This window comes from Hordeum vulgare, chromosome 1H (assembly GCF_904849725.1).
Source record: "Hordeum vulgare subsp. vulgare chromosome 1H, MorexV3_pseudomolecules_assembly, whole genome shotgun sequence".
NCBI lineage: Eukaryota > Viridiplantae > Streptophyta > Magnoliopsida > Poales > Poaceae > Hordeum > Hordeum vulgare.
In genome coordinates this window covers 506,726,320-506,751,093 of record NC_058518.1, presented here as the reverse complement: position 1 = coordinate 506,751,093, position 24,774 = coordinate 506,726,320, and the positions used below count along the sequence as shown (strand labels likewise).

General features: G+C 45.9%; 1 protein-coding gene and 2 non-coding genes across 3 annotated transcripts; 2 read left to right on the top strand and 1 right to left on the bottom strand.

Moving 5' to 3' along the window:
- Positions 1-645: 645 nt before the first annotated feature.
- On the top strand, positions 646-716 carry TRNAG-GCC. Its single transcript has one exon. It is a non-coding gene; the product is annotated as a tRNA-Gly (tRNA).
- A 7,270-nt stretch (positions 717-7,986) lies between these two features.
- Positions 7,987-8,057, top strand: TRNAG-GCC. The gene has a single exon. It is a non-coding gene; the product is annotated as a tRNA-Gly (tRNA).
- An 18-nt stretch (positions 8,058-8,075) lies between these two features.
- Positions 8,076-10,217, bottom strand: LOC123420471 (flavin-containing monooxygenase FMO GS-OX-like 4). The gene is made up of 5 exons (XM_045107380.1): positions 9,494-10,217; positions 9,195-9,347; positions 8,816-9,076; positions 8,535-8,708; positions 8,076-8,442 (listed from the first exon to the last, which is right to left on the bottom strand). Exons 1-5 carry the CDS (start codon positions 10,133-10,135, stop codon positions 8,257-8,259), a joined length of 1,416 nt encoding a protein of 471 aa, XP_044963315.1. The 5' UTR covers positions 10,136-10,217; the 3' UTR covers positions 8,076-8,256.
- Between the last annotated feature and the right edge of the window lie 14,557 nt (positions 10,218-24,774).

Here is a 24,774-nt window from a genome sequence, read left to right as displayed (position 1 = left end):
AGTGAAATTTATCACACAATCACTGAAGCCGGTGTCAGTTTTCTTAATCATACGCATTCACAGACATGAGAATGTATACAAAGGATGGACGAACATATACATCTTTTCTCACCCCTATTCTCTGCTGATGAAGACCTTTCATGATAACATGAGATGCAGATAAGATTGTTGATTGCACATCCGTGGAGAGCAATTGCTCTTTCTTCTACTAGAATCAGCATACACCTGAAAATACAACTAAACAAAGATGTCATTCAGCTATTTAGTAATGATGATGATGCAAGCTCAGGAACCTCATAATTAGGTAGAGAAAACATCATTTTATTAATACACCTGGTTAACAATGGACGAAGCACAAGGTGATGGTGAGGCGGCAGAATGAACGGCGAGGGTAATGGCGCTCCATTGTGATGCCTGTGCTTCTTGCTATGCCTAGGCCAGATAAATGATCACATATTTCAGTGAGCGTATCACACTGCAATTTTGGCGACAACATCTGCTTCTGTCAAAGGAACTTAACTCTTCATTGCATCATACTATGTTCTTACATACTGTACCTATACTGATAAGATAATTTCATCACAGAAGCACCGGTGGTGCAGGGTTTAAACTATTCAGTTTTCAAAATTAATTGCACACATTACAGCACCAGTGGTCTAGTGGTAGAATAGTACCCTGCCACGGTACAGACCCGGGTTCGATTCCCGGCTGGTGCATCTTTTTTGCTGCTGTATGTCACACACATGAATTCCGCTTTCTTTTGAACTTCATCACACAGCAACATGTTTTTGCTGTCTGAACGTCACACACACGAATTCTGCTTTCTTTTGAACTTCATCACACAGCAACGTATGCGGAAACGAAGCGCAGCCCAGCAAGTGATGGAAGAAGCCAAGAATTCCCCAGAATGCTACTGGAATCATGTAGCATTTTGTTGATTTTTTCTGGAATTTTTGAAAGATATTAAATTTTGAACCAAGATTTGAATCTGCTTAACTGAAGATCCATTTTCTCAGAATACTACTGAAAATATGTAGTATTTACAGGATTTTTTCTGTTTTTTTTTTAAATATTGTAATCTGAACTAAATATAAACTCACAAGGATGCAATGACTTTACAAACTGGTGGCCGAAACCAATTTAGGTAACTCAAACATTTTATGCAGATCCTAATGAAATATAGTAGACATTTTTTTTAAGGAAAAAGCAGACAATGATCTCAACACCATATTTGTCGCAACTTCGGAATACTCCCTCTGTAAACTAATATAAGAGCGTTTAGATCACTAGATCTAAACACTCTTATATTAGTTTACGAAGGGACTTGCGAATCCCCTATTCAATCTGCTGAAAAAGGGCGTTCCATTTGTGTGGACGCAAGCACAAAAACTGCATTCGAGCTACTGAAACACCAGTTAGTGTCGGCGCCAGTCATGAGGGGGGGCGGAAGGGGCAGCCGCCCCTGGCCCCCAACGTCCTAGGGGCCCCTCCCTAGCCAGGTACACACTAGCTCAAAGTACAGGTCGTGAAAAAAAAAAATCCTTCCTCGCATCTGGATTCTGTTCGATCGTCGAGAGGAAAACAATCATGTAGCTAGCCTAGTACACGGGCCTGCCTTGTTTTCCGTTCAATCGACATGATTTTCTCTAACAAGATCGCTGCAATAATTTCTTTGCTAACAACATTGCTACTATCTAAAAAAAATCACTAGTACTTATCCACCAAAGCCAGCGCTCCGGTCGCGAGTTCCACGTTCAGACGCCGACGAACTGCGCTCGCGAGACACTAGTCTCCATCCGCCGGACACACACGCGGATGGACCGCCAGACCGCATGGTTGAGCGCTTCCTGCCAGACGCCGGTGCACTCCACATGGCGTCATGGCCAAGCCCCAGATTACCGATCAACCAATGTGAATCCAAGGTTATCGTTCTGAAATTCAGCCATTTGTGAGGTACACATGCTCGTAGTCATGCTTACAAATTATACCACTGCTGTTGACACTAATAAATTGGACCAATGATGAAACTACTTTTACTTTTAATAAAATTGTAGAACTTTGGTGCTGCAGTTTCTTAGATTGGAATGAGAATTTTTCATAGGATTTTTCTGACATTTATGCAACATTTTTTTCTTCAATAGATTGGAGTTCAGAGCTCTTTCAAATTGTCTTATGTGATTGCATGTATATTTACTCTCAAAAGTGCAAATTCAAGAGCTTTAAACTCTTGTGCAATTAAAAAAAGTCATTTATCTATATTATGTACTTCCTATCTTCATTTTCGTGCATTTTAGGATCCAACGTTTCAAAACATTATTTTGGAGATTTGTTCAAGAATTATGTGCCGAGACATACGAGTATTACTAGGTACAAAGTTTTAGTTTCGCCCCGGGCCCCCAAAATCTCACGACCGCCCCTGGCGCCAGTCCTCGCACTACCTGATTTCTCAAAGCCGTTCTGCATCGAAATTGATGCAAGTGACCAGGGCATTGGTGCAGTACTCCAGCAAAATGGCCACCCAATTGCATTCATGAGCAAGGCGATGTCTCGGCACTATCAGGGACTGTCTACTTATGAGAAGGAATATCTCGCCGTCGTGATTGCGGTGGATCAGTGGCGACCGTACCTGCAGCATGGTGAATTCATCATTTACACTGACCAGAAAAGTCTGATCCATCTCGAGGAACAACAGCTCTCAACACCATGGCAACAAAAGGAACTACGACTCTCAACACCATGGCAACAAAAAGGCCTTCACGAAAATCTTGGGGCTACAATACCCCATCCGATACAAAAAAGGATGTGAGAACTCAACAGGTGACGCTCTGTCTCGTGCAACGCCTGATGAGGTGCTCTTCGCCGTGACTTGTTGTCAACCAGCCTGGTTAAATGGTGTGGTAAGCAGCTACAACTCCAACCCCCAAGCACAACGGCTACTTGAATTAGCCATCAGACCGGATCCCAAGGAGCGCTTCTCTCTCACCCAAGGAGTGCTACGCTTTCGAGGGCGCATCTGGTTGGGAGGCGCAACGTCCTTACAACAACGGATCATTGCTGCATTCCATGACAGCCCCATGGGTGGCCACTCGGGTATTCCAGCCACCTATCGGCGTGTTCGTAGTCTCTTCGCATGGCCCAAGATGAAGATACATATTCACAACTATGTGCGGTGTTGTCCAACATGTCAACAAGCAAAGCCCGATCGCGCAGCTAGTCCAGGTCTATTGACTCCACTACCCATTCCTTTAGCTCCTTGAGAACTGATCACGATGGACTTTGTGGATGGTCTTCCCCAATCAGGGCGATTTTAACCGCCTCTTGGTCATTGTGGACAAGCACACGAAGATCGCGCATTTCCTACCACTGGCTCGCCCGTACACAACGTCCAAGGTGGCCTCTCTATACATGAATCAAGTTTACAACCTGCACGCTCTGCCAGGAGCCATCGTCTCAGACCGCGATCCAGTCTTCACCAGCCACTTCTGGCAGGAGCTGTTCAAACATTCTAGTTCGGAGTTGCGGTTGAGCACAACCAATCACCCTCAAACGGATGGACTAACTGAGCGTGTTAACCGGTGTCTGGAGACCTATCTTCGCTGTTTCACTCACTCTTGTCCTCGACGATGGAGCTATTGGATACCCCTGGCACAGTTTTGGTACAATTCAACTCACCATTCAGCTATTGACATGAGACCCTTCAAAGCCCTCTACGGACACGAACCAAGACACTGGGGACTTACCAGCTCATCCTCGTGTTCACTCCCAGCCCTGCAAAACTAGCTCGAGGAGCGCAATGCCATCCAGACCTGCTGCAACAACATTTGAACTGTGCCCGTCAATGCATGAAGATATAGGCTGATAAGAAGCGCTCATGGAACCAGTTTGAGGTGAGCGACAAATTGTTTCTAAAGCTCTAGCCCTACATTCAGACTTCCGTGGCACCATGCGCCAACCACAAGCTCTCCTTCAAATATTTCGGACCCTTTCCAATCATCGCCAAGATCAATGATGTGGCGTACAAGGTTCAACTACCACCTCACGCTATGGTCCACCCAGTCTTTCATGTGTCATTGCTGCGTCGTGTGCTCCTTCCAGGTACAGAGGTATCAACTTCTCTGCCAATCGACGCTGACATGTTAGCGGTGCCACTTGAGATCTTGCACACACGCTGGCGCAAGAGCGCGGGCGCCATGACAGAGCAAGTAAACATCCGTTGGTCGACGGGTGACTCCATCGACACCACCTGGGACGACAAGGCGACGCTCCAAGCTCGGTTCCCACATGCCGAGGCTTGGGGTGAAGCCTCATCGCAATGATAGGGGAATATCAGCGCCCCTAAGAGCAACTCTAGCAGACCCTGCATCCCGCTGGCCCGCAAAACGCATTTGCAGTTCGCGCAAAACAACTTTTGCGGGCTGGCCCGAGCTGGCACAGATGTAGACCCCCCAAACGGATTCGTAAAAAGCATATTCACAGAATATACTTTTTTACGGGTCGGCTTTGCGGGGTGTGCTCTTTGCGCCGCTGCTTCCCGCATATCATCAGCCCGCAAATATCAAATACAACATAATTCAACAATCGAAAATAAACTGAATTATTCGAATCAAACATAATACAATAATTATCCGCATTACAAATAATTATTCAAAACTTTTCATGAATACAAATACAAATGAATACAAAAATAAGTCACTTTCCAACCATTTGCCAATGATGTTCAATGAGATCTTTCTGAAGTTGAAAGTGGGTGTCGGCATTTTCAATCTCCTTGTATGTGTGAAGAAAAGCTCTAATGCGGTTTGGGTCTCTAGCTGGTTTGACACGGCTACCCACATTGTCGTAAGAGGTGCGGAGGATATGTAGGATTCTCCGTGAAATAGTCTTGCATCAACATCTCGTTCCCAAGATGGCGATTCCGAGGAATGCACAAACGCCCGATAGTCGATCCTCGCCTCCTCTTCCGGTTCTCGTCTTCATGCTCCTTCACGGCAAGCGCCATGACTAATGTTTGTTGATGAAAGTTCGCAAGCATGGTCTCAACATCCGAGCCGTCCGAATCGGACGAATCGGATAGTAGGAACTTCTCGCACGGGGTCTGTTGGAAATATGCCCTAGAGGCAATAATAAAATGGTTATTATCATATTTCCTTGTTCATGATAATTATCTATTGTTCATGCTATAATTGTATTGACAGGAAACAATAATACATGTGTGAATAAATAGATCACACTATGTCCCTAGCAAGCCTCTAGTTGGCTAGCCCGTTAGTCGATAGATGATCATGGTTTCCTGGTCATGGCATTAGATGTCATTGAAAACGGGATCACATCATTGGGAGAATGATGTGATGGACAAGACCCAATCCTAAGCGTAGCACTAGATCGTATTGTTCGTATGCTAAAGCTTTCCTAATGTCAAGTGTCTTTTCCTTCGAACGTGAGATTGTGCAACTCCCGGATACCGTAGGAGTGCTTTGGGTGTATCAAACGTCACAACGTAACTGTGTGACTATAAAGGTGCACTACGGGTATCTCCGGAAGTGTCTGTTGGGTTCGTATGAATCGAGATCGGGATTTGTCACTCCGTGTGACGGAGAGGTATCTCTGGGCCCACTCGGTAGAACATCATCATGAGCTCAATGTGACTAAGGAGTTAGTCACACGATGACGTGCTACGGAATGAGTAAAGAGACTTACTGTAACGAGATTGAACAAGGTATAGGTATACCGACGATCGAATCTCGGGTAAGTTCTATACCGAGAGACAAAGGGAATTGTATACGGGACTGATTGAATCCTTGACATCGTGGTTCATCCGATGAGATCATCGTGGAGCAAGTGGGAGCCACCATGGGTATCCAGACCCCGCTGATGGTTATTGGCCGGAGAGGTGTCTCGGTCATGTCTGCCTGTCTCCCGAACCCGTAGGGTCTACACACTTAAGGTTCGATGATGCTAGGGTTATAGGGAATTGTTATACGAGGTTATCGAAAGTTGTTCGGAGTCCCGGATGAGATCCCGGACGTCGCGAGGAGCTCCGAAATGGTCCAGAGGTAAAGATTGATATATAGGACGGATGGTTTCGAACACCGGAAGTGTTTCGGGCGTCGCCGGTAACATACCGGGACCACCGGGACCACCAGAGGTGGCCCCGGGGGTCCACCGGAAGGGGGCCACGACCCCGGGAGGCTAGATGGGCCAAGTGCGGGAGGGAACCAGCCCCTAGGTGGGCTGGTGCGCCCCCCACACTCAGCCTATGGCGCAAGAAGAGGAGAGAGGGGGGGGACCCACCAGAAGGGTGCGCCACCCCTCCTCCCCCTCCTGGCTGCCGCACCTCCCCCCATCTAGGGCTGCCGCACCTCCCAGGAGAGGGAAACCCTCAAGGGGGCGCAACCCCTCCCTCCCCCTATATATAGTGGGCACTTTGGGTTGTTGGAGACACCAATCTTCCTCTCCCTTGGTGCAGCCCTGCTCTTCTTTCTCGTCCTCTCCGCCGGTGCTTGGCGAAGCCCTGCCGGGAAACCTCGTCTCTCCATCGACACCACGCCGTCGTGCTGTCGGAGATCTTCCCCAACCTCTCCCTCCTCCTTGCTGGATCAAGGTGCGGGAGACGTCACCGGGTTGCACGTGTGTTGAACGCGGAGGTGCCATAGTTCGGCAATAGATCAGAATCACACCGCGATCTGAATCGTCGCGAGTACGACTCCATCAACCGCGTTCTAGCAATGCTTCCGCTTAGCGATCTTCAAAGGTATGAAGATGCTCTTACCCCTCTCTCGTTGCTGGTCTCTCCATAGGAAGATCTGAATATGCGTAGGATTTTTTTTTGAATTTATGCTACGTTACCCAACAGGGTCAACTCCATCTTCTCGCAAAGCTCGCAAAAATCACAAAAAAGGGACTAACCTGCGGCGGGTGATCCCGGGCGGTGACGAGGCGGTGGTCGATCCCCGGCGGCGGCGGCGGCGTTGGGCGGCTCTTCTTGCCGGATCCGGAGGGGCCGTGCAGCGGTTCGCCTGCAGATATGGCTGGAATCACCGGCGGCGGGCGGGCGGAAGCAAGGGCGGGGCGGCGCCGGAAGGAGGAGGAAAATAGCGCGGGCTGAAATGTCCCTTCCGCCAACTGCTTCTCTGTGATGCAGGGCACCGCAGCCGCAAGGGGGAAACCCGCGTTTTCCGAGGTTGGGGTCGGGAATTTGCTGCGCCCCCCAAATTTTTTTGCAGGCCGAGACGGAATACGGGGTCTGATCGGGCAGGCTTTTCCGTTCCGATCCGTATTTTGACGGTAATTTTGCGGGTCGGGGACGGATGCGGGGTCTGCTAGAGTTGCTCTAACAGACCGGCTCCACCAAGTGGGCGCGACGGGCGCCCATGACGCATCGTCAAGCCCAACCCAAGGTCCATCGGGCCCGAGTTGACCAAATGAGCCCAGGCCACGTTCCCTACTTAAGTCTCAGCCAGGAGAGACCAAACCATCCGGGCATGGATCAAGGCAGGCGGCGGCGGCACCACCTAATTCCTCTGTTACGATTTCCCCTTCTTCCTCCTTGTAATCGGCTTGTACTAAGATTAGACTCCATTAAATCAGCTAGTTGCTACTTAAGAGATCCCTATCGTGTTCCTAACACCATCACACTGCAACGTATGCGGAAACGTGCTGTCTGTATCCCTTGTTAACAACGGATGAAATAGATGGTGATGGTGAGGCTTTAGGCGGCACAATGAACGGCGAGGGTGATGGCGCTCCTTTGTGATGCCCGTGCTTCTTGATATGCCTTGGCAAGATAAAGGATCAGCGGAACACACTGGAGCAGCTATGCAATTTTGGCGACAACATCTGCCTGTATCAAAGGAACTTAACTCTTCATTGCATCATAGTACTATGTTCTTACATGGTCTACCTATACCGATAACATAATTTCATCAGGGAAGCACCAGTGTTATTGGGATGAAAGTGTTATATTTTCTGAAGAAATTGCATAAGACAGCACCAGTGGTCTAGTGGTAGAATAGTACCCTGCCACGGTACAGACCCGGGTTCGATTCCCGGCTGGTGCATCTTTTTTGCTGTCTTTATTTATGTCACACAATGAATTCTGCTTTCTTTTGAACTTCACTCACACATTCAACATGTTTTTGCTGTCTGTTTGTCACACACAATGAATTCTGCTTTTTTGCAGCCCAGCAAGTGATACAACAAGAATCGCAAGTGTAGCGCCGTCGATGGAGCCACAGGACGGAGATGGTGAAGCACATATCAGAGGTACTTGGCGAGATCGCGGTGCGCTTGGTCCAGCAGGTCGTCGTCGTCGTCACAGTGCTCGTCCCGGTAGCTCTCCGGCCGGTGCCACACCCTGGCTCTCGCCTTCACGTGGATCGCCTTCCTCCATTCCTCGATCCCCTCCCGCCCGCACCGCTCCGCCAGCCAGTCCTCGTACTCGAACTGCAATGCAATGCAACCAGTTTTAGTAACGAAGGTTACAACAGCCGGAAGCCCGGAGGTCAAGCAGGTCAAGTAGTGTGTGTACTACGTACTGTGCACGCTCCCAGGTCATGGGTGAATCTCTTGGGGCGCCCATGGGCCTCCATGTCCGAGTAGAACGCCACCACGTCCATCATCATCTCCTCCGGTGACGGCAGCTCGATCCGCCCCGACAGGGCTCCCGCCACCCAGCTGCTCTGTAGCTGGAACACCGGGAAAGGGATTGCCTGGACACACCAAGAATTCGATCGAGATCCTCGATCGTGTATAAGCATCCATGAATCAAAGTTCGATGATGAATAGCTCTAGTGTGTAGATATATTAAGCTACTGACCTTGAATGGCAGCCCGACGAAGGAGATGTGAGGCGCCAGCCGCGGCGGGAACACGTGCTTGTACAACGGACCCACGCGGTTGTCGTCCACGCTCACTACTACACCAGCACCACCACCACCACCACCACCAGCACCACCCTCTTCCTCTTCCTCCAGGAACGGGAAGCTGTACTTGTACCCAGTGCAGTGGACGATGGCGTCCGCCTTCACCCGGCTGCCGTCTTCGAACACCAAGCTGCCGTCTTTCTCCGCACGCTCGATCTGCATCGATCGATCTAAGCATTTCAAGCAGCGGGTGTTACCGATCTGTAGCTTAATCTAAAGATTTGGGCGTGATGACATGTTCTAGCACCAATTTTTTTTGGGGGTATTGATGTACCATGGGATGTAGCCAGAGGTTGGCACGGGTAGTGGTGCTGCTCGGGATCTCAGCAGGCGCCGCTCGAATGGCGACATGGACCTCTTTGGCGACGCCGGCAATGTCCCTGGAGATGTCCATCCCGCTGGGATTGTATCCTATTATCACCACAACCTAGCAACAAGACACATGTTTCCCAAATCTAATGAATCCACACCACATTCCTTAACCAGCGTAGCTAGCCAAAAGATTAAGAACAAGCAGTGTTGCCGGGCAGACACTAATTAGCTAACAAGAGCCTGGATGATAGTGGTACTCACTTGTCCGAGGAAAGGATCGGGCACACGGTAGCTGTGGCTGTGCATCTGCTTCCCGGGCCAACCGTCTATGCCGGGGATGTCGGCGAGGCGGGGCTCGGTGAAGTGGCCGTTGCAGACGACCACGGCGTCGAACACCTCCTCCTCCTCCAGTCCGTCGCAGCCGGCGCCGGCGAGCTTCCTCGAGCGGTACGACACGGTCCAGCTACTCGCGCCCCTGCGCCGGACGCCGACCACCTCCGTCTCGAGCCGGACCAGCCGGAGGAGGTCGAACCGCCGCGCGAAGTCCTCGAGATACCGGAGCACCTCCCGGTGGCCGGGGAACCTCCGCGGGTCGCCGGGGACGGGGAGGAAGGGGAAGTCGAGGAAGCCCATGCACTCGCGGGGCAGGTTGGTGCGGAGGGACGCGTAGAGGCTCCCGTGGACGGCGCCGGCGCCAAGCGGGTCCGCGGACGCCGCGTCGTCGTAGCGCCAGGTGCCGCCCACGGCCGCGGCGCGCTCGAAGACGACGACGACGGGCCCGTGGCCCTCGCGCAGCAGCTCCCGCGCCGCCACCAGGCCGGCCGCCCCCGCGCCGATCACGGCTACGCGCGACCGCGATGGCATCGGAGGACGGGGCGAAGTCGCTCTCGAGTCACGGCTCATAGGAGGAGGGAAAGTCGCCTTTTTTCTCAGCCGTCACCTCTTTCTTTTTCTTCTGATTTTGATGGTGGCCGAAGAACCCCGGTCACGTGCGCACTGAGCGTGGACAGCATTTTTTATGGAGAGCGCTATGCATCGGCAGTTGGATCCGTTGCGTAGATCGGTCAAATGTTTCTAATATCTTCCTCTTCCAGTGTCGAGTTAAGCTCTGATTCAGAGAATGAGGATATTACTCAGATTGTTGAAGAGTTAGATAAGGGAAGAAAACATCTTCTATAATTTCTTTTTTGTTCAATTCTGGACAAAAAAGAAAAGGAAAAAAGGAATTTATAGGGACAGTGTTACCCCCTATATCCCCTAGTTTATATTGTAGGAATAATAAAACAATTTAGCTGGCACACTTACGTCCCGGAAGCCTTGTTGAATTAATGGCAGGGGAGATATTAGCTTAATGGCTTGGGGTAAGATGCTATGCTTGAGTCAGCGGAAATTATTTATGACGAAGAAAATAAATCATAGGCCTAAGGAAGTAATAACCCCTAAAGAAGCTAGAGCAAGACCTAACTGAAAATGAATCGAATTGTTGATTGTGTCATAAAGGCCCTTATGCCCACGCCCTAATCGACCCCCCGGCTTACCCAGCGAGCGAAGGAGCGAGCCAATTCCTCTGTTCCGGTAGAGCCAATTCCTTTGAAGAATTGTTTACTTTCTTGTCTTTCCTCCAGTGAACAGAGTGGAAGACCAGGTATCTTCGTAGTTGGGGACACTGGGCGGGATCTTTCAGCAGCGAATTCCCCATACAGATAGAGGCGCCTATCAAAAAGATACTCCGAAGGCTTCGGGATCGAGGTCTCATTAGCCGAAGAAGACCCAGGCCAATCCACGTGGCCTCTTTGACCAACGTCAGCGACAAAGACGTGTGACACTGGGTCGGGGTTTGGTGAACCAACAGGTCGCTCCTTTAGTTGAAGTATCGGGCCCCTTTTTCGTTGCCTAGGTTACACCTTCGGAATACCCCAGACGGGGATTTCGCTCTACAATAGTGCATTTCCCCTTGATGGTACGATTTACATATCTTCTACCTCTGCTACTTCTGTTCAGGAAGGTTAGTTTAGGCACTCCATCCCTGAGGGCTGCATCAGCTTATCTTTCTAGAAATCCCAGCTATAAGCTAGATCGGTATAAATAGGGCATTAAGCAGCAATAACAGAGATAGCATCCATGAGTTTTTTAATCCAGTCAAATATGCCCTATCCGTCTTACTTGAATATGAATGGTATATATAATAAATAGAAAAAAAAACTTCCTGCAGATTGCTCAAACCACGTAACCTAATCAATGCGCCTATTCTCCTAAATCAAGACAAAAGGGATTCCACGGCTCAAAGGACTTTTAAGCCCAAAAGGGACCTCGCTCGATCAGAAAAGAAAAGTCCATTTTCAATCAACTGATGAATGTCGTCAATCCACTTTCAATCAATCGACGAGTCTCCTCTTTTTCTTTTAGGTCGTTTAGCAGTTCCCCAACCAGCTTTCTCCCCGAGAAAGCCTTCCTAAGATTCAAAGAAAAAGGTTTGAAGGTTGATCTCTGGGATCAGTGATAGTTCGGAACCGGTTCAGAATAGGTAATTCCTTCACTTCAGTTGCACTAGTGGATTGAATAACCTTTTCTTTAGTTCTAACAAAGTGCATGTGTTGTTGGTTAATAAAAACACGAGTTTCGAGCTCAAGTGCTTGATTGTTGACAAATTCTTCTCTCAGCAGGGCACCTCAGGTATCTATCTATAGTTTCCTGTCTTGAAGGGGGGCGACGCGGCTATTTTCTTTAACAACACGTCATTCAACGAAGTGTTTTCGTTATTTGGTCATCACTAAAAAGTTTATAGTGATAAAGTGAGCCTGGAGGCCATTACCGCCACCGAAATGGTTTCCATGCTCCGTTGGATGATTTGACGATATCGCAGTATCAAGCTAGAACGGTTTCAATTTGTAGGACGGGAAAGAAACCTCATCCTTTGGTGCACACTAACCGATGAAGCTCAACCCTCTCTCGAACTGAGCTATTTCCGCTTTTTCTAACAAAAAGTTCGAGTAGTTCAGTGAAAAATCGGTCAAGCTTTCTGCAAGCCCCTATTATTAAGGTATGAAGGTTTTTTTTGGAATGATCAAAGAACAAGAGAAGTTCAATGAGGTGCAAACGCAAGAATTAAAGCAACGAGGACAAGTGCTAGGATAGGATCCCGAAGGATGGCATGCCTATTCAGCAACGTGCAGAAAGGATGGCTTCACGCAAGAATCTTTTACAGTATTACGGCTTTCCATACATCTATTTCTCATTTGAGAAAAATCTAATTAGCATCGCCGCATCTAGACGATGAACAGAGGAGAGGATACGTACGCGCGCATGTGTAAATCCTTCCGTGATCGGTCTCTCCCACCACATGCACCTCATGCTCCCACACAACCCTTATCGTAGCTTGCACGCCGGATGAAGTTTTGCGATGGTCCTTACAAGTATTTTGGTACATGTACGGCACATTCTTGGCTTTCTCAGCTTTTTTCCGATGCTATAAGTACTCTCCAATGCTAATAATGAAAATGGTTAATTAGGTATTCCCCTTTTTGTGATGAACGTGTACAAATTAAGTACCAAACTAACAACCCTCAGAGCGCATTTTTCTGGTCATGTGTAAATGTTTCACCAATCTGACAGCTCTGAATCATCATCTTTCCTGCCGAATCGTAACGCCGCGGCAGCACAGGCAGGTTTGAGCATAAAAGCATATGTCTAGCCGCACCCCCAGCCGCATCCGGTCCTTTCCGTGCATACATGCCTGAGCTTTAAAAAAAGGCACCCATCGTTTTCAACCTGCTCCACAACAACGTGGACTGTATGCATGCATGCATGCGGGCTGAGAAAATGATTTATCTTACAGATTAATAATTTGATTGAAGATTCGTCTTAACGTTAGGTTCGTCTCGACGAGACCTTCAAAATAAGATCCCATGTTGACATGTTTCGTTGATTTTTTTCATTGTTCCTAGTTGTCACATTTATGTCATCATATTTGTCATCTTACGAGTGTGCAATTGTCACAAAAATTATACATAGTTACCGGAACAATAATTTTATACCTTTTAAGTATTGCAGTGTTATGTGAAGCTAAAAAGTGATTATTAAAGCACTAACAATAAGCAAGTAAATGCATGAACCAACACAAGCACAATGAATCAAGTATTTTAGTGGGGTATATCAACATTCATAAACCTGATAACCAAGTTAATTTAGAGTGAGAATTATGTGACAAATATTGTGACAAGTAAATAATAGATTCTGGCAACTATCGACAGAAAAAATATATTGCCGAAACATGTCAACATGGGATCTAGTTTCAAAGATCTCAATGCGAGAAAGCTAACGGTGAAAGAAGACCGTCAATTGGATTATAGTTTAAGAGACAAAACTTTTTTAAAGTTTAACATTAGAGGAATCTTGGCTGATGTTATGCTAGTGTATTAGTTAGCATGCACGAAGAAAACCGCAGCACCGGAAGACCTATGTGTTGCGCCGCTATGTAGTGGCTCCCTTCTCATTTTGTCTCGGGTCATTTTTGTGGCCGTGCATTCGCGCACGAATCTCAGCGTCTCGGCTAGGCCTCATCTGGATGTTTGGGTGTGTTTGTTGAGGGCCTTCTCTTTTTGTTGGATTATTTTTCATTCTATATTTGTGGGTCGGTACAATGAGGGGGAAGGGACGGAGGCAACAGAGGAAGGTGCCTCGCCGGTGAAGGGGAAGGGATGAATAGACATTTTAAAATAATTACGATTTAGCCTTGAACAAATGTGGAATAAAACTAATGTTTAGTTAGTCAAGCAGAAAACGTAAAACAACTAGGCTCACGTGTGTGCATCAACAACTTATGCTAAGCAAGATAAACAATTAAATAATAGCATGATATATAACAAAAAAACAATATGGCTATCACAAAGTATGATGCATAAGTAAAGGGCTCGGGTAAATGATAACCGAGACACACACAGACGGCGATGTATCCCGAAGATCACACCCTTGCGAAAGTCGCCTTTTGCTCAGCCGCCACCTCTTCATTTTTCTTGTGATTTTGATGGAGAGATACCCGATCACTTGCGCAATGACCCGGGATAGCAGTTTTTTTAAATTTGCAGTTTTATGGCTTTTTCATGTGTCTATTTTCATTTCGTCTCTGATCATTTTTTGTGGCCGTCCGTTCACGAATCTCAGCGTCTCGGCCAGGCCTCATTCGGGTGTTTCGTGTGTGTTTGTTGAGGGGCTTTTTTTTCTAATTTTAAATTTATGGGTCGCTACGGCGAGGGAGAGGAGACGGGGACAACAGAGGAAGGTGCCTCGCCGGGGAAGGCGCACCATCCCTCGGTTGCGATCGGAGCTTACTATTTCTCTCCCAATCCCTCTATTGTTGCTTAAATGCTATCTACATTTACATGCTGTGATAGTGGGCAGATGGAGCTTGGACGATTACATGCTAAAGTGGTTTCCCAACTGTAAGATCCATTTTCCATCTTTTGGTTCTCATCATCAAATTCATTTCATGCAGTCTGTGTTATCGTACTGGATTTGTTATTACAAAATAGTGTATCATATTGGATGGGTACTCCAAAACTAATTAATTATCGATTTTTGGTCGGTTTTCCTTATTAACTGACCAATTCTTCTTCTTCTTCTATATGGAAAGGCAGAGCTCCTGCTGGTTCCTCTAAAAAAACTAATTAATTGTCTTTGTAACCACCACATTGAAGAAATTAACATGCTGCTTTGATGCCGTATTTGATCGTCAATGTTGAACTAACAGGTTCGATCATCATTTGTGAGTGTCATTCTTGGTATTTGGTGATCCTGTCTATTTACCCTTCAATTGCTTGGTTATTTTGTAAGAAAGGATATTCGATGAGGTTTTTAGGTTTCATAGTGTTTTTCACATTTTTTTTGGATTTTCGGTTTACCCTTAATTTGTTTTCTAGGTTTTGGAGGTAATTTTGTTTCTTTTCATGAAAAACATGTGCTTCCACAAGAAGCTTATCGTGTAGACAATTTGCTTTCGAAAGAAGCACAACCGTGCTTCTCATAAATGAAAAAAATTCATGCTATTTTTGTGCTATCTTTTTTTGCTTCAACGGGAAGCACATGTTTGCTTTTCGTGGAGGCACAAATTTGCTTCCGTGAGAAGCATAATTGTGCTTCTCGGAACGAGAATTTTTTTCAAATTATATTTTATGTGATTTATTTGTTTTCACGATTAACATATATTTGCATCTCATGAATGCACAAATTGTCTACGCGAGAAGCATAACTTTTTATGAAGTCACATGTTTGCTTCTCGTGGTGACTCAGATTTGCTTCCGCGAGAAGCACAACTCTGCTTCTCAAAACATAACAAAACTATAAATTCTCTTTTGCATTTTTTTCTTTCACTTGTACAGGTACAAATTTGCTTCACCGAGAAATCATGATTTTTTCTATTTTTTCTACTAGATGCACAGATATGCATCACGTGGAGGCTCAGATTTGTGTTTCCCGAAAAAAAGAAGAAGAAAAAAGTGCTTTTGGCTCCGGGTTTTTTTCCTTCATGTTATTTTCTTATGATTGTTTTCATGTTTTTTCATAAAAAAAGTTTGTCAATATATTAACATGACATCTAGTTAGAAAATCTTGATGCGAGAAGTCCAACTATGAAAATGCTTCGAGTCTGGACGCACAGTTCAAGAAATAAAATGTTTTGAACACACTAATATACGAAAAAACTCCCAAGTTAGAATAAATGACGCATGGAAAGTATGCCACCCATCGTATCTAAGATGATAGAAATGACCTTTGCAAGGGTATCACACTTCTTTTTTCTAGGATGCATAATGGAGGCCCAGGTGAGCAGGCCGCTGTTAACGATACATGAGCGTCCCCTATACTAAACTACTTTCTCGTCCCTCAGAAAAAAACTACTACTTAGTCGATATTTCAACTCTGCTCCGAGGCTCAGCTACTCCTGCTGACGAAAAAAATCAAAAGATATAATAGATATTTTTTAAAAAAATTAAAAATTTCTTTGTATAGTAGATAATTTGATGCGCGAGGTCTGCGTCATATTTTATATTATTTGGACATCCGACTAGTTCTCAGCAAAAAAGACAAAGCGGGTCAGAAAAGTTCGTGAACAGTTAACCTTTTTTACAGGCCCAAATTTGTTTTTTTTGCTGAGAGCTGCTCAAATGTCCAAATAAAATGAAATTTAAAGCGGACATCACGCATCAAATTATCTACCACACAATTTTTTCGGATTTGTTTGAACTTTCCTTGCATTTCTTTTGATTTTTTTGTGAGCAGGGGTGCAAATGAGCCTGGGAGGAGAAACGCGGCTCCCTACTTTGTCCCCTATATAAATGCAACCGAACATACAGTGATTCTGCAAAATTATGGGGTATGAATGTGTAATTAGGCTCTACAATTCCCTAACTGTGAGATCCATTATCCCTCTTTTGGTTCTCATCACCAAATTCATTTCGTGTAGTCTGTGTTTTCATACTGGATTTGTATTTAGAAAACAGTGTATCATATTGGATGGATGCTCCAAAAATAATTAACTGTCTGTGTTTTCATAAATTTTGTCTTGATTTTTTTTCATTTCAAACTTTTTTTTGGCCGCGGGAGCTGAAATGCATTTCCTCTTCGAAACTTATAAACATAGGATCTAATTTTGAAGATCTCAACACGTGAAAACCAATAGTGAATCGATTCGTGATTTGTACGCATGATTCAATTGGTATATAATTCTGAGAAAACGGATCTAAAAAGTACAAAAAAACTCTCCCATCCATCCATGTGCTTGAAAAAAAATCTTACCAAAACTCTTAAAATGCGACAAGTGGCGCATCGAGTGATATTTGCAAGCGATATCTCTCAACTAGTCATTTCAAAAATATATGCATTTGTCCCTTTATCTTATCCAAGTATAAAAGCCGCTCATTTGAACTCTTAATTAAAAGGACAATCCAATCGAATTCAATCATGCGGGTTTTACACGACTTACACACATTTAAGAAACTACACGACCTTTTTCAGAGTAATCCTTTTCGGCATCTTAAGCGCCACTTGTCGAACCAGTGCTCAACCACTTCCGCCTCGTTTGCCTGCCCAATCAAGAGGCGACTCTCATTTTTTCCGTTTTTTGGTCACTCGACTCATTGTTAACAAGTGAGGGTTGAGTGGTCCATCATTGACTGTTGACTTTTTGGAAGAAAAAAATGTTTTTATAAGAAAAATCAGCAATTAAAAATCACAGGTTCTCGTAGATTTTAAAATGTCCACAAACTGAAAAAAGGTTATGAGCTCTAAAAAAGTTTGCGGGACTCAAAAAAGTTCATGGATTTGACATAATTTCATGATCTCAAAAAAGTTAGCAAGTTCAAAAAAGGCTTGCGGGTCTGAAAAACTGTGTGGATTTAAAAAAATCAAAAACTCAAAATAATTAACGCATATAAAAAAATTCATGCATTTCAAAAACTTCATGAATTTGACAAAAGTTCATGTGTTTCAAGGATTTAAAAAAAGTTCACTATTTTTAGGAAACTATTTCACAAATTCTATAAAACTTTCATGGTTTTAGAAAACTAAGCGAAAAAGTTTACGAATTTAAAGGAAAATTTTCACAAAAGAGTAAAAATATCACGAATTTTAGAAAAGCACACAAAATATGTTCACAAATATGAATCCTTAGAAACTCAAACATTTAAAAAATTAATAATGAAAATTAAAAACAAAAAGAAAAACTGAACAATAACCACCAAGAAAACATATAAAAACCAAGCGGAAACTTTCCCGGAACCGGGAGCCTAAGGTGCCAAATGACGGGTTGGTTTATTCTACATGATTAGGGGTGCGCCTTTTATGAAATAGGCTGTAACAGGCGCTTAAGATGTCAAACATGCATCAACCTTTTTTCCGTAGAACCTTTAAAAATTAGTCATGACTTATCACGAGAGTAATTAGACAAGGGCCCTTGCAGGAGCATGCACGGGTCACTTTTGTCGGTTAAGTGTGCCCTAAGAGCATCTCTAACAGCCGCGTTTCGCGCCACGTCCAAAAAATTTATTTGCCGCGCGCTCTTCGGCTGGTTTGGCGCGTCGCGCAGCGCTGGCTCCAGCAGCAGCGCAAAAATGAAAACATATGAATTTGACACAAACAAGTTGAGATGCATAAAAGTTCATGCCCACAAGTTCATCCAACCAAGTTCAAAATGCAAACAAGTTCAAGACATATAAATGAAAGACACATCATTCATCATCTTCCTCGTCTTCGTCCTCATCTTCCGAAGACGATTCTTCCGCCTCCGTAGATGAATCTTCCTCCCTAACCTCATCACGCACCGCATCACGTGAAGCTCCGATGGTGTTGGCAAGATCTTCAACGGCGGCCGAGGTGCACCCATGCCTTCCATGGCGGCCGGAGGTGCACCCATGCCTCCCATGAAAGAAGCAAAACTCATGCCTCCCATGGCGGCATAGCGTCGGAGGGTGCTCCAAAGCCACCCATGCCTCCCATGGCAGCCGGAGGTGCACCCATGCATCCCATGGCTCCAAAGCCACCCATGCCTCCCATGGCGCCGAGGCCACCGCCACCCATGCCGCGGATCAAGGCTCTTTTTTGGATCAAGACTTCCTCACCGCGGCGGATGTCCGCCGCCCTGCAAGCTTCTTCTTCGTCTTCGAGCTCCCGGAACCGTCCGCCGCCTTCTTCTTGCCGGATGTTTTTTCCTTTCTTCGACCCCACCGCGGCGGCACGGGACGGGAGGGCGGCGGTGCGACGCCACCCGTCGGCGTGGTCATCCGCGGCGGCAAGAAGAGGCTGCGCGCGAGGCCGACGGTCGGCGGAGCTCCGGCGGTGGCGGCGCCAACGCTCGCCGCGCTAGGGTTTTCGGCGGCGGCGGCGGCGGGGGGGGGGGGGGGGGGGTGGGGGCTCGCGGCTATACAGCGGGGTGAGCGGGGTGCTGGTCTGCGCATCCATGGTGGCAGGGGCGCTGGCGCGCGCGGTGCGAAGGAGGAAGAAAGAGAGAAAGTTCGCGCGCGCGCTCGAGTCTGCCGCGCGCGGAAGTGTGCGCTCCAAATTACCAGTGCGGGATGAGGCTATGGACATCGCGCCCAACTTGTTTTAGCGCTCGCGCGGTTTTTGCGCGCCCCGCTTAAGCATCCCGCCGCGTCGCGCGCATGCTAAAAAGGGATATTTTTGGACGCGGCGCTTGTTTTGCGCTGCTGTTGGAGATGCTCTAAGTTGTGCTTCTAGGCGTCACCACGTATCGCATGCTGGAAGCTTCCTCTTTATTTTGTTAATTTTATTATTACGTACACGTTTTTAGGTTTTAGAGGGTTTATTGTATTTTTTTGGCTTTTTGGTTTATCCCTAATTTGTTTTCTAGGTTCTGGAGGAAAATTCTTTTTTGTGCGAAAAACATGTGCTTCCACAAGAAGTTTATCACCAAGACACAGATTTGCTTCCGACATAAATGAAAAAAAACATGATTTTTTGTGCTACCTTTTTTGCTTCAAAGGAAATCACATGTTTGCTTTCTGTGGAGGCACAAATTTGCTTCCGCGAGAATCATAGTTGTGCTTCTTGCAAAAGGATTTTTCAAATTATTTTTTATGTGATTTATTTGTTTTCACGAGAAACACATATTTGCATCTCATGAAGGCACAAATTGTTTACGCGAGAAGCATAAGTTCTTATAAAGTCACATGTTTCCTTCTCGTGGTGGCACATATTTGCTTCCGTGAGAAGCACCGCTCCGCTTCTCAAAAAAGGACAAAACTGTAAATACTTTTTTGCATGATTTTTTTTCTTTCACTTGTATATGTACAAATTTGCTTCACCGAGAAATCATGGTATTTTTTATTTTCTTTACTAGAAGCACGGATATGCATCTCGTGGAGGCTCAGATTTGTGCTTTCTGAAAAAGAAAAAAAAATGTGCTTTTGGCTCCGGTTTTTTCCTTCATGTTATTTTCTTATGATTGTTTTCATGTTTTTTCAAAAAAAAAGTTTGTCAAACATATTAACATGATATCTAGTTTTGAAGATCTCGATGCGAGAAGTTCAAGTGTGAAAATGCTTCAAGATTTGAACACACAGTTAAAGAGATAAAATATTTTGAATACAACAATATACAAAAAAAAACTTCCAAGTTATGATAGATGGCGCACAGAGAGTATGTCACGTGCCGTACCTAAGATGATAGGAAGGGCCTTTGCAAGAGTATCACACTTCCTTTTTGTAGACCGCATAATGGAGGCCCAGGTGAGCGGGCCGCTCTTTACCGATACATGGGCAAAGTATTTCTCGCCCCTCAGAAAAAAAACAATACCTCGTCCTCTGTATAAATGCAACCGAGCATACATTGATTCTGCAAAATTATGGGGCATGAATGTGTAATTAGGCTGTAAATTTCCGAGAAAGTGGAAGCCTCTCCTCACACGTTGTGCGATCATAGAAATAGGTGGGGGTTGGCGTCAACTCTTGCCCCCATCCATCTAAAAATAAAAAGGATTAATTAATTTGATGTCCTTTGTTGTGTCTTACTCGACAGTTTTACCTCTAACTTCTAAAAACCCTGGGTTCTGTCCAACCCACTTCGCTCCTCTTATACTTTTTCCCTTTGCTCGTTTAAACATCACTTTACAAATTTAATATAAAAATCATACTAACTCAAAAAAAATCAAATAAAATATTAAAATGTTCAGAGAAACATCACCTATATGTGCATATCATTCGCATTCATGAAAAAAATGTTGGAAAGCCCCCATCTGAGTTTGAAATATTATGACCTCAACATGAATTGTAAAATATAAAAAAATGAACAAAAATTCAAGAAATTCAATTTTTTTGGAGGCAAACTTTCTTGTCAAGTTACATCAGGGAATGAAAACTATGAAAGTCGTGGCATAAAAACAATATCAAAACTCCAAAATGATTTGGTTTTGGAGTATCATTATTTTTGCCATGATTTTCATGAATGTCATTCCCCGATAAAACTTGACAAGCACCTAAAACATTGGTTCAAGATTGCCATAAAAAACTCCCCACATCCATTGTACACGCCGAGAAGATAATATAGACATTAGTAAGAGCTTTATTTACTAGTAGGCGAAAGGCGCGGCGGCACGCAGCGCCGATGGCTCAACCCGTGATTGCATGTTTGTTGTTTTTAATTTTCACATGATAGAAGGGATGACAATGGGCTTGAGGTGGAGCTTGTTGCAATGACTTATATAGAGGACACCTCTTCATACTAACTACAATTCTTAGATCACTGCTTATCATTAGATCTGACTTTAGAATATAAAGTGTGAAGCAATTGTTGGAAATATGCCCTAGAGGCAATAATAAAATGGTTATTATCATATTTCCTTGTTCATGATAATCGTCTATTGTTCATGCTATAATTGTATTAACAGGAAACAGTAATACATGTGTGAATAAATAGATCACAATGTGTCCCTAGCAAGCCTCTTGTTGGCTAGCTCGTTAGTCAGTAGATGATCATGGTTTCCTGGTCATGGGCATTAGATGTCATTGATAACGGGATCACATCATTGGGAGAATGATGTGATGGACAAGACCCAATCCTAAGAATAGCACTAGATCGTATTGTTCGTATGCTAAAGCTTTTCTAATGTCAAGTGTTTTTTCCTTCGACCGTGAGATTGTGCAACTCCCGCATACCGTAGGAGTGCTTTGGGTGTATCAAACATCACAACGTAACTGGATGACTATAAAGGTGCACTACGGGTACCTCTGAAAATGTCTGTTGGGTTGGTACGAATCGAGATCGGGATTTGTCACTCCGCGTGATGGAGAGGTATCTCTGGGCCCACTCGGTAGAACATCATCATGAGCTCAATGTGACTAAGGAGTTAGTCACACGATGACGTGCTACGGAACGAGTAAAGAGACTTACCGGTAACGAGATTGAACAAGGTATAGGTATACCGACGATCGAATCTCGGGCAAGTTCTATACCGACAGACAAAGTAATTGTATACGGGATTGATTGAATCCTTGACATCGTGGTTCATCCGATGAGATCATCGCGGAGCAAGTGGGAGCCACCATGGGTATCCAGATCCCGCTGATGGTTATTGGCCGGAGAGGTGTCTTGGTCATGTCTACGTGTCTCCCGAACCCGTAGGGTCTACACACTTAAGGTTCGATGACGCCAGGGTTATAGGGAATTGTTGTACGAGGTTACTGAAAGTTGTTCGGAGTCCCGGATGAGATCCCGGACATCACGAGGACCTCCGAAATGGTCCGGAGGTAAAGATTCATATAGAGGATGGATGGTTTTAGACACCGGAAATGTTTCGGGCGTCACCAGTAATGTAACGGGACCACCGAGAATGGTCCCGGGGGTCCACCGGGAGGGGCCACCAGCCCCAAGAGGTAGCATGGGCCAAAAGAGGGAGGGATGCCAGCCCAAAGTGGGTTGGTGCGCCTCCCACAAGGAGGCCCAAGGCGCAGGACGTGGAGAAGGGGGGAAACCCTAGGCGCTGGTGGGCCTAAGGCCCACCTAGGGGTGCGCCACCCCCTCCCCCTGCCTTGGCCGCCACACCTCCCATCTTGGGGGGGGGGCTGCTGCACCACCTAGGGTGGGAACCCTAGGGGTGGCACCCCCTCCCCTCCTCCTATATATAGTGGGGGTTTTGGGGCTGTTTTGCACACAGTTTTCCATCTCCCTCGGCGCAGCCCTGCCCCCTTCTTCCTCCTCTCCCACGGTGCTCGGCGAAGTCCTACCGGGAGACCTCGTCTCTCCATCGACACCACGCCGTCGTGCTGCCGGAGATCTTCCCCAACCTCTCCCTCCTCCTTGCTGGATCAAGGTGCGGGAGACGTCACCGGGCTGCACGTGTGTTGAACGCGGAGGTTTTGTGGTTCCGCACTAGATTGGAATCACATAGCGATCTGAATCGCTGCGAGTACGACTCCATCAACCGCGTTCTAGCAACACTTCCGCTTAGCGATCTTCAGAGGTATGAAGATGCACTCACCCCTCTCTTGTTGCTGGTCTCTCCATAGGAAGATCTGAATATGGCGTAGGAATTTTTTTGAATTTATGCTACGTTACCCAACAACGATATGCCACACCGTTCACATAGGTAGCGTCTCCTTTATCTACACATGTGGATGATTGTACAATTTTCTAGTGATCAAGGAAAGAGAGAATCACTTTTTCCTCGCTCATAGTGTGGATGATTGTGTCACGCCCAAGATGCGACCCTATCCTCAATTTGGCACGAGGGCCTCGTCAGGGATAGAAGCGCATCTCGTCGTGTCGCAAGAATGGATATCGTTACAAGTACATGTACTGAAAAGAAGAGATATATAAAGAGTTGTCTTACACTCGCCACAAGCTACAACAGAGTCACAACAGTACATTACATAAACATCAAGAGTAAAAGCAGGGTCCGACTACGGACGAAAACAAACGACAAAAGAAGAACGACGTCCATCCTTGCTATCCCAGGCTGCCGGCCTGGAACCCATCCTAGATCGATGAAGAAGAAGAAGAAGAAGCAACTCCAAATGAACAATCAACGCGCACGCGTCAAGTAACCTTTACCTGTACCTGCAACTGGTGTTGTAGTAATCTGTGAGCCACAGGGGACTCAGCAAACTCATTTCCAAAGGTATCAAGACTAGCAAAGCTTAATGGGTGAGGCATGGTTAAGTGGTGAGGTTGCAGCAGCGGCTAAGCATATATATGGTGGCTAACTTACGAGTACCAGAAATAAGAGGGGGGAGATCTACTCATAACGGACGTGAACTACAGATGACCAAACGAATGATCCTGAACACCTACCTACGTCAGACATAACCCCACCGTGTCCTCGATCGGAGAAAGAACTCACGAAAGAGACAGTCACGGTTACGCACACAGTTGGCATGTTTTTAATTAATTAACTTCAAGTTATCTAGAACCAGTGTTAGACAAAGTTTCCACGTTGCCACATAACCGCGGGCACGGCTTTCCGAAAGATTTAACCCTGCAGGGATGCTCCAACTGGTCCATCACAAATTACCACAAGCCGCATAGAAATCCTCAATCACGAAGCTCGCGATCTCGTCGGATTCCCTGGTGGAAAACCTCAACTCTGAGATTACCCAAAGCATCACCGGAATCCTGATGCACAAGATATCTCGTCAAAGGTAAAACTAATCCAGCAAGGCCGCCCGACGTGTCGACGTACCCGATAGGAGCCGCGCATCTCGTTCTCAGGACACGACGGATGGAACTAGCTACAGGTGCCAAACCTCGAGTTTCCTCGCGGTGGCCCCGCAGGCAGACCGTTTGGGACCAACACCATCAGCACTGGCCCCCCCTGTTTATGTAAAATTACTCCTCGGGTAGCGCTAACTCCCTATGCATTTCAATTAACAAGTTATTATGTTGGGCAAATGTAGAACCAATGTTGGGCCTTGCCAGACCAGCTTTAATCTAAAACGAATTATCAAGGGGGTCCCCATAACAACCCCGATCGTGTTAGGAGCGCTCGTTTATGGAACATAACACCGGTAGCCGAAAACTAAGGGGGCAAAGGTGGAACAAAA